Source organism: Oryzias latipes, chromosome 6, assembly GCF_053564925.1.
Source record: "Oryzias latipes strain Hd-rR chromosome 6, Olatipes_Hd-rR_3.1".
Classification (NCBI taxonomy): domain Eukaryota; kingdom Metazoa; phylum Chordata; class Actinopteri; order Beloniformes; family Adrianichthyidae; genus Oryzias; species Oryzias latipes.
In genome coordinates, this window is record NC_136242.1 from 15,384,955 (window position 1) to 15,394,989 (window position 10,035).

Genomic DNA, 10,035 nt, shown 5'->3' on the forward strand with positions numbered 1-10,035 from the left:
CTTTTGTGGTGCAGGGCGGTACTAGCGAGTCTTTTAACAGTCACTGCAAATCGCTTACATGTCTACAAGGCAGCACACTTATAGAGACCCAGTGCACTCAGTAGGGCTTTCTGCCTGTTTGCACATGCTAAACGTGTTTTAAGGCACCTTTATCATAACTTCTGCAATAAAATTGCTTTAAAAAGTAATGCCAGCTTTTGAAACGCCCTTATGACTGTGGTTAAAGCATGTCTTTTATAATGTGCTTGTAATGAGAAGATACGTGTGACATGCTAGTCCTGCTTTCACATTCAAGAAAGAACAATTCTTTCACTTTTATTTTTATTTTTGCGACTCCACAAGACCTAAACAGACAACAACTCCACCAATTGTTTTTTTTTGCTTGTCAGTTACTTTGAGCAGTTTTAAAAAAAATGTAACTTGCCAAATTTCTTGTCAGGCTTCAAAGACCCAAATCTTTTGGTTTTTGGGTTCCTAATAAGTATTTTAGTCCTGTTTTTTTTTTATTCTTATAGAGCTGTATGTCCTGTTGATGTTGGCTGGTGGGAGGTCATTTTAAACCAGCATTTTTAGTCATTTTATCCTTACTAAAGGAACAAAAGCCTCTGGTTTTCTGTTTAGTAAAGTAAATGACCTACATTTTATGTTTACATCTAACAATCAGGTTTGGTTTTCCCAACTGTTTGGAGCTTTTACTTTACCAAAAATATTATTAGTAGTTATTATTTCACCATATTTACACCCCTGATATACATTTGATCACTTTATTTTATGGACGGCTCACTTGGCTGCATGAAGGAGTGGCTCGTGGGAAACCAGGGTTCACTTCCCTGGGACGCGATCAGCTTCATCCAGTGTGGGGCCTTAGGCCAGACCCTTCAGCACAAGTTTGGTTCTCCCTGTGCCGGCACTGGGTTGTGTCACGAAGGATATCCGACATAACAATCCCTGCCAAACCACCAGTGCGACTCAGTAAAAGCTGCTTCGCCGTGGCAACCCCTGACGGAATGTGCCGGAAGGTGAACAACAACTTAATATTGTGTTCTCTAACTTGAAAGTAATATCAGAGTCGTGTCACACATTACAATTCTAGGACAGCATTATTATAAGGGATTACTTTCCAACGACAAAAATAGGTAATATGCAATGAGTTACAGTTTGGGTGTAACTTGCACAAAACTGCTTATCTGGTTTTTAAAAAACGCAAAGACAGAAAACTTTCACACATTTCACACCCATCCATTTCTAACAGTCTCCATGTTCTGCTGTTGATTTTAGGGCCAAGTCTCTTTTGCCCCTCATAAATCCTTGGTTCCTTTCTTTGGCAGTGAGCTTTGTAATTTTGCACTGGTGTGATTGTGTGACAGTTCTTCGTCCTCTTGGGTGAGACCTCTGGACATGAGCTCATCCATTGGGGAGCGGTTTGTGTGGAGCTCTTTCTCCTTGCAGTTTCTCCACTTCATACGGCGGTTCTGAAACCAGATCTTTACCTAATTCAGAAATAGGATACAAAATAGCCAATGTTAATTTTGTTAGAATTAGTATATGATGTGATATTTGTTATCTTTTTAAATGACTTTACTGTTTACTGTGCCACTTGTGTCTAAATATAAGCTTATAAAGGATTCTTTTAAAGAGGTTCTGGGTATGTAAAGACTACAAACTACAAACTAAGTTCCTATATATAGTTATCTGAAATTGCTTTATGAATCTCCTTACTGTTAACATTCACATTTTGTCCTGATAATTGTCAGTTTGCTTCCTAACTTGATGATTCATAAGGTAAATAAAACAATGAGACATTAGTATTTTTAAAGTTCATATGAATATTAAGAAATAGTAACTCTTTTACCTCAGTGTTTCAGAAGCTACGTTCACATCGGCATGTGACGCACTTTCAAGAGCACACTAAACACGCATTCTTGAATACGGATTTAGCCCATGGTGTTCACACTGAACAAGCAAGGAGGGGCTCCTTCTTCTGTTTCTTTTACTATTGTTTACTAGCGCAAGTCCGAAATTTGATACGAAATGTCAACACGGTGCTGATCTCGCAAGTCTTTTGCTTAAGGCTTTTTCTTTCAAAAATCTATTCTGACATATGAAATACCCGGTGTCATATAATTTTGGCTGGGCACAAATAGCAATTATTAATTTCTCCTTCATCGTCAATTTTCAAACGATTGAAACTTCTGTGAATGAAGGGAAAGTCGAAGTATGTCCTGGCTTAACTTTCAACGTGCGTTCAGTTGCCACATGTTGCCTGAAAACGGTCGAAAAAATGTGCATGAATGCGAGAATTTTGAAAGCGGAAGCCCGAAATATGCATATACGCCGCAAAGTGAACATAGCTTCAGAGAGACTGCCGTGCATCGACTGTCTACCAGGGGTGCCCAAATCCAGGCCTCGAGGGTCCTACTTTTTTTCCATCCATCCTGCCATTAAAGCTCCTTATTGGCTTAACACATCTGATCCAGGTAATCAACAGCAGACAAGGCAGCGTTTCTGGAAAACTAGCAGGATTTGGGAACCCCTTGTCTGGAGGGTTGTGATATGTGAAGGGTTTTTAAGGCTCTTCCCAAAGAAATAAACTCGATTTACCTGTGACTCTTTGAGGCTGAGATCTGCTGCCAGTTTGTTCCTGTCAGTTTTGCTGATGTACTTCTGCCTCCGGAAAGTTCTTTCCAGTTCCTTCCTTTGTTCTTCAGAGAAGACAGCCCTCCTTAAAATTCCTTTTCGTGATTTAGGGTTTATGTTAGCGGGCCACATCTGATCATTTGCTCCCTCTGAAAATAATACAAAAAAAATCAGTACATTTAAATAAACTCAATTAATTGAAGGGATATTTTGGGTGTGAATATAATGATGGTTCTTCATTTTAAGTAAGTTTATAAGTTGATAAAAAAAAAGTAGGTATAGCAGTCAAGACAACCCAGAGCTGCTAATGAACCTTTCTCCACTTTTTGTGTTTGGCCTGTTTAACAAATTTGGGATGACTAAATTGAGTCAAATGTTGGTTCAAATGAAGAAAAAAAGTGGTTGGGTGACTCATAAAGAGAAATCCAATCCTCCTTCAGTCCAAGGTGCACATACAACAAAAGTCAAGTAGAGCCATTTATCTAAACCATTCAGTGTTGCCTTTTTAATCTGTCCGACAAATCTGCACCCAGACCACCTCCAGGGACCAGAAAACTGGTTTGGACATGCTTCTCACTTCCCAATTGAAGCTCAATAGCTTTAACTTAAATGGCTGATTACTAGGTCATTCCTGGGCAACGTGTGCGTCTATCCTAGTGGACCGACTATTAAGCCCACTGTGTCCCTCTGTGGGACACCAACAATAGAGATGTACAAAGGAAATGCCATTACTCGAGGGCTCAGTGGCCCAACACTAAATCTTTTCTCTTGCAAGTTTGAAGCCAGTTTGTATGTGAAGATGAGCCCAAATAAGTCTATAAAAGTCACTTTCATTGAACGCTTTATGTCCCAGTCAAGGGGTCTCAAATAGGCAGGACTGAAAGTTGAAGGACGGGAGAAAGAAGGGGGGGGGGGGTTGGTTAGCTAACTTTTTTAGCCACACAATGCGTGGGGGATGTTCCACAGCCAGCCCACTCCCGCAGAGGAATGGCAGAGTTTTATGTCCAGCCGAGTTCATTGCTGTGGTGAAAAATTGCGGTGAGGTCGCGTGTGGATGAGTGAATACGCCGATTGGTCACGGCCAGCTATAGCATTGTTTTGTTGCTGGGCACTGTGGGAAAGTGTCAACCCACTGAGAGGACTTCACAGACTTGTGGGCTAAGGGCTTTCTGATTTGTGTTTTTCCCCACAACTGTTGACAGCCATCGTACGTTGCTGCAACTAATAACTTCCAATTGCTGAGAGACAATGCCGCAAGACTAATGCTCTGCTTACTCCATCATGGAATATTCTTGGAGGGGGATATAAGTCATGGTCAGTGATGCATTACAGATACAGGTTGATTTTCTTTTGTATCTGTAGAAAAATGTACACTTTGAATGTACAAATGGTTTTCTTGGTTGTCGAAAGAAGTTGGCTTAGAGTGACATTAAGCATGAAACTCTGGAAATTCACCTCTAAACAAATTAGGTTTGAAATATTATCCTTTTCAGCTCGAACAATCTTCATCAGGTAGTTATTACGCTAATATGACAGAAGACAAGACGTTTATTAGCTCTGCATATATGCACTGGTAAATGTGTGTGTTTGCAAGTACAAAACAGGGGCCCTCTGAGGCTCTTAAAAGCCCCATACAACCCACCCCTTTTTCCCCATTCTAAACAGCCGTGAATGCTTATGAATAGAGCTGTGCAGAGTTGAACGGAGAATTAGCTCTTTGGTATTGCATCAGTAATTAGCTTTGGAGAGCATGGAAGACCCTGCTGCTTTTGCTTAGAGAGCAGCTGAGGCATTGCTGATGAGGCATAAAACACTCACTGGAGAAGACAGGGGGGGGGCTGGACCCACCGCAGCACGGCAGCAGATACTGCGGGTTCTGCAGAAAGACACCGCTTAGCACACCTGCACACATAGACGGGCGCAGTCAGACACGGTCTCACATCAAATCCCAAGTGGGACCTGTGGAACGTGCTTTCTGAAGAATTGTGTTAAACTCAAGTAAAAAAAAAAAACAACAACAACATTGTATCACAAAAATTTAACAACAAATAAATGTACAGCAGTTTCTTTTTTATTTGATTACATATTTTTTATCAATACATGTACAGAGAAAATTCCCAACAATTATGTTTTTATATTATTTTCAATATTTAAGGTTTTATGATTTAAATGAGCTGCTTGCATCATGATAGTTTACATCTCCATTCTATTTTAAAATAAAGTTAGGCTTTAATCTTTCAGTCTGTTCACCAACACATGGTCGTTTATAACATTAATACCTGTTACTTGTTTTTACAAATTTCTAAATCCCATGTTTAGGTAGATATTTGGTATCTGTAGGCATAATTTAAAAATTAATGCAATAAAGGGAGATCTAATTACACTTTTTTTGTGTTTAGTGGTATTTTTGCATGTACATATGCCGTTCTAGAAGACGTCTTCTTCTGCTAATCAAACAAAGTAAGATTTCAAGCTTTTAATTGATCTAAAAACATCATCTTTCCCTGTGAAGCACCTTTAATTTTCATTTGTTTTCCTAAATGTTTGCCATTCCTGTTTTTTTTTTATGCAACAAGACTTAAACTCAACAGATCAAAACTATTATTAGTACTTTTTGTATAAAATCTGTGATTTTTTTCTTAGATTTTTTTGAAATACCATTTCATCTGTGAAAAGTAAAAGTTTTTCCTGTGAGGCAAATTACCTAAACACTGCTTATGCAAGCAGTGCTTTGCATGGTGGTCATCAGATCTTCTGATGCTCCTATACCATCTGAGCTCTTGTTTTATAACCGTTTTTTGTACTTTTAGTTCCATTAATCTAGATTACAACTTCTAAAATAATTAGCCATAATCTTCTCTTTTGTCCTCTGTCAATTTAACAAGACAGATTTGGGGGGAATGGGGATTTCAATTTTAACAGCCTAGGACTACTTTTTTTCTTTAAAAGCTTTAGGTTTTTTACAAATTCGATCAATGTCAGGCATCACATTGATGCCATGTAAATAAAAGCAACAAAAAAAGTAATAAATAATAAAAAAACAATGTTTTTTAGTTTGTATGCACTCTATGCATATATGGAACAAATAAATAAGTCAAAGTTTAAGTTGGGATACACTTGCCGTACAAAACTGGCCTTCAACTGCTGCCTGACTCAGAAAATTCTAGACTTTTTTATGACATTTAATGTGATGTACATATGCATAGGCTATCTAAAACCTATGAGTAATGATAATACCTGTGTGTGGCAGAGGTTCTCCAAAGTCTGTCACCTCTTGATGCCTTTGCTGAGCTCCATACTCATGACCCCAGGCTCCTGTCAGATGCTGACATGCCGCCCGCCTCGGCTGAGCACCTTCCGCTCCTTCCGGACGAAACGAACGTCTCTGAGATTTCAGCAAATTGTCAATGAGAAAGCTCTTCCCCGACCTCCCAAAACCTGGCAGAGCAGGAGAGAAACCAGCCATATTCCTCCTGGAACAGCTCTGAACCGAGACCATCCTGGTGACGCGGTGACCCAAACACTCAAGTTCCCTCTTTTAGCAGTCACAGCTCACTGACACCAAATCCTCCTTTAATCCTTTCTTGAGTGACCAGGCCAACTTCATTAAACTCAGTCATAGACAAAAGTTCCCTGCTTTTCCTCTTTCTGGCCAGCACTTTGCTACAGAGCTGTGTTTTGATTGGCTTAGGCGCTCTAATGTTCTTCTCAATTCAGATAAGGCTGGGGCCTTTCTAGAGTGGCAGAAGGTGGGTCTGGCTCATTCATTATGTCAACTAGCCTATTAAATGATAGACATCAGAGACAATGAAGTGCTGGCCTAAGTTTAACATGAACCAAACAGTTTTCTCCAGTAGTAAATAGTTCTCTTTTATTCTGCAGCCTCCCTCTGAGCTCCATTGTGGTTAATAGGAGCCACTTTGGTTGAACATGCGCTTTATTCTAATTGTGATTAATTTCAGTTTTGTCAGGAGCTAAATTATGAGAATTGTTTTTATCAGTTTAATTTTCTTCTACCTAAAGCAAAAACTAATAAAGCGGGTGAAGAACAGTTTCAAAATGTGTTAATTTAAAATGTTTTAAATTCATCTTAATTTTGCATTTTGTGACGTTTTATTTAATCTCGCATAACATAGGTGCTTCGGGACTTCTAAGTAGCTTTCTTATTGAGTTTAGGCTTTATTAATTAAGCGCTAAACATAGCAGTCATTCAAGTTTTTGTTTATCGCTTTGTTTATGTCGCAAAGTTGCTAATCAGATCCAGATAGTCTCTGGCAGCACTTCAATTAGGATTTAGTTTTTGGTCTAAAATGAATGAATGTGATTTGTATTTAGTATCCTAAATTTAAAAGTAAAGTTCTCATTCAAAAAAACATACACGTGTGCAATGATTTGCAATGACGGCATCAAATGAGAGGTTTGTGCAACCTTTCACACTGCAACTAATGAATCCTCTAGAAAGCCCAACAAAGGGGGCACAGTAAACAGGCATATCCATACTAGTATTTGTGTATGTGTGTGTTAGTAGGGGACAACTGAAAGTTCCAGTCTGCACGTGTTGATACCTCATGCTGAGCATGAAAATCGGCCCAGACAGCTCAGCCTATTGTGCGATGGCCAGGGAGCCAAAGGTTGCTTGTAATCAAATTTGAGGTTTTATTCCTCAGACTGGTGGAGAAGGGATGGCGCTGTGTCACATGATGTTCAGGATCCACTTTTGTGGACGCTTACATGTGTCCTACTGAGCATGGGCTGTGATTGACCACTGACGCTGTTTCTCTGTGAAAAGCTTTTAATTTGAAAGTCAAAGCTTTATTTGGTTCTTTAAAAAACTGTTATGTATGAATAAAACCATAGGCTTGTTGCAAATCAAAAATTGTATTTTTATGCTAAATGGGGAAATAAAAAAAAAGTTAATGTTATGAAATTGGTTGAAAACAAAGCGTTTTTTTTTCTGTGTTTTGTACTCATCATAGGTAGAATTAGTCACACACATCTTTGGGGCACCTATAAGAGGCATGATTAAGAGCGTATCATTACTAAGTTTGACCACTGTGCAATTAGCCAGATTTCAATAGAGCTCTCCAGGAGAGGGAGGTATAATTAGCCTATTCTTAAACAGTAAGTCTTAGAAACACCCAGAAGCAAGCTCATGTGAATTTATTTGATATCCGTCTCTTCTCAGAAATTGGAATTCCAAAAACAGGGGGTCCCTTTTATTCAAAATCCCCACAATAGGTCTGTTGAAAGCTAGCATTCTGCAGAGCGGCTGAAATTCCTTTTCCGTCTTTTTCAACCCAAGCAAAGCTCTTAGAGAGATGCCGGCCCATTGCACACGCAATTGATATTCCACCACTCGAACTTAATATTGTGAAAGGAGGGCCAGGTTCCATGAATCAGGAGAACAATGTGCTTAGCATAGCAGCAAACTGGCACTTTGTGTTTGGTGTCTGTGTCCCTGAGGAGGAAGTTTCTAATGTGAACCTCACGATTGTGCGTCTATAGAGTTCTAATGAGCTTCTATGTGCTGACTGAATGGCCGTGGACCATTCATCCTGAGGGCCTAAGGAGCCAGCTCACTGCACACATTCACAATAGCATCCAGGGAGAATGGGAGTGGCTGTGTAGGGCCACCACACTGCCTGGGGAGTCTATAAACGGCTCTTACGGATGACTGTGGCCCTATAGGGGTGCGCACAAATTAAAAATCCTTTTATTTTCAAAAATTACTGTTGTTATACTTTTTTTTTTAAACAGTGAATTCTTGTCAATGTTTTTTTTTTCTCCAAAACAATCATTTGGGGGAGACATACTTTCTTTTGTTAAGTGAACAAACTCTTCTGATTTCTTTTTTTTTAAAGAGCAAATTTTATTCTGATAAAAGAGCCAACAGGTTGAAGAAACATTGAAACGAAGTATTTTCTGAGAACTTTAGCATGGAATATAATAAAGCCCTTCGAATGAGAGTAGCACACGAGCTCCATAAAACTGATCCTTTTATTGCCCCTCATATATATAAAATACATATACAGTACAGACAAAAAGTTTGGACACACTTTCTCATTCAAAGAGTTTTCTTTATTTTCAAGACTATGACAATTGTAGATTCACACTGAAGGCATCAAAACTATGAATTAACACATGTGGAATTATATACATAACAAAAAGTGTGAAACGACTGAAAATATGTCATATTCTAGGTTCTTCATAGTAGCCACCTTTTGCTTTGATAACTGCTTTGCACACTCATGGCATTCTCTTGATGAGCTTCAAGAGGTAGTCACCTGAAATGGTCTTCCAATAGTCTTGAAGCAGTTCCCAGAGATGCTTAGCACTTGTTGGCCCTTTTGCCTTCACTCTGTGGTCCAGCTCACCCCAAACCATCTCAATTGGGTTCAGGTCCAGTGACTGTGGAGGCCAGGGCCAGATGCACCGGGTGACACACGTGGTTCCTCCGAGTGCTCCTCTGTAACGCCGGGCCCAAAAGCCCGCAGAGGTCCAAGAGGACGGCTCGAGGAAGTCGGAACCGGCTCATAAGCCACTCGTCCTTGTTTGCCAGCAAGTCTTCTTCCTGTCTAAAGATGCGTTCACTCCGAATTCTTCCATTTGCCACATCTTCTAAGAGCGCAAGATCAGCCATTGTGTGTCATTACGCGTTGTGATGGAACATTTTATTTCCATCCATTTATTGCATCTGACAAGCTACAGATGTGGGTAATATTCAACGTGGAAATGGGAAATTGTTCAGCGCAAATGTAATTTCTTGTTGCTTTGTGAATGGTTGAGACATACGCCATACATTGTTTTATCAAAGATAAAACAAACTAAAGGCATATGCATGAATACCATAATTCCGTAGCTTATGAAGAAATGTTTTACTATGAAAACAACTTTCCCCAGTGGACAATTAGTACGTCCGTCCGTCCGTCCGTCCGCACGCCCGCACCTATATCTGCTCCGCCAGACGGACACACTGACGAGAATATCAGTTTTGTACATTATTTCGTTCTGTTAACTATCATTTATGAGGAAGAATTGCACAACATGCCAATATTGCAGAACATATTTCACTTTTCTTTTTGCAAATAAGTGTTCATTTGAATTTCTGTTGTAATTTTCGTTTGATTTTTTTTTTGTTTGTTTCACTGCTGATCGATCAAACAGGTGTTCGTGTAGGCTGTTAATTGTAAGACTTGCTTTGTGAAGTCGTCATGTTATTTCTGAGAGGCAGTATTGTCATTTTCACTTTCACGTGTTTCTTCCATCTGACGACGGTGTCGCTGTTTCTCATTTCACCCGTTTTTGTGCGTACGCCTGGGTCAGAGCTTGCGTGAAGGACCGCACATTTTCCCGTCAAGTTTGCTTTTTATAAATAAACTACTGCGTAGAGAGTGGCGT

At 39.6% G+C, this 10,035-nt stretch overlaps 1 protein-coding gene across 1 annotated transcript; it reads right to left on the reverse strand.

The window, feature by feature from the left end:
• Positions 1-312: 312 nt before the first annotated feature.
• On the reverse strand, positions 313-6,367 carry dbx2 (developing brain homeobox 2). Its single transcript, XM_004069902.5, has 4 exons — positions 5,875-6,367; positions 4,456-4,539; positions 2,602-2,786; positions 313-1,490 (listed from the first exon to the last, which is right to left on the reverse strand). The coding sequence occupies exons 1-4, from the start codon at positions 6,134-6,136 to the stop codon at positions 1,299-1,301; spliced, it is 723 nt and encodes a 240-aa protein (XP_004069950.1). The 5' UTR covers positions 6,137-6,367; the 3' UTR covers positions 313-1,298.
• Between the last annotated feature and the right edge of the window lie 3,668 nt (positions 6,368-10,035).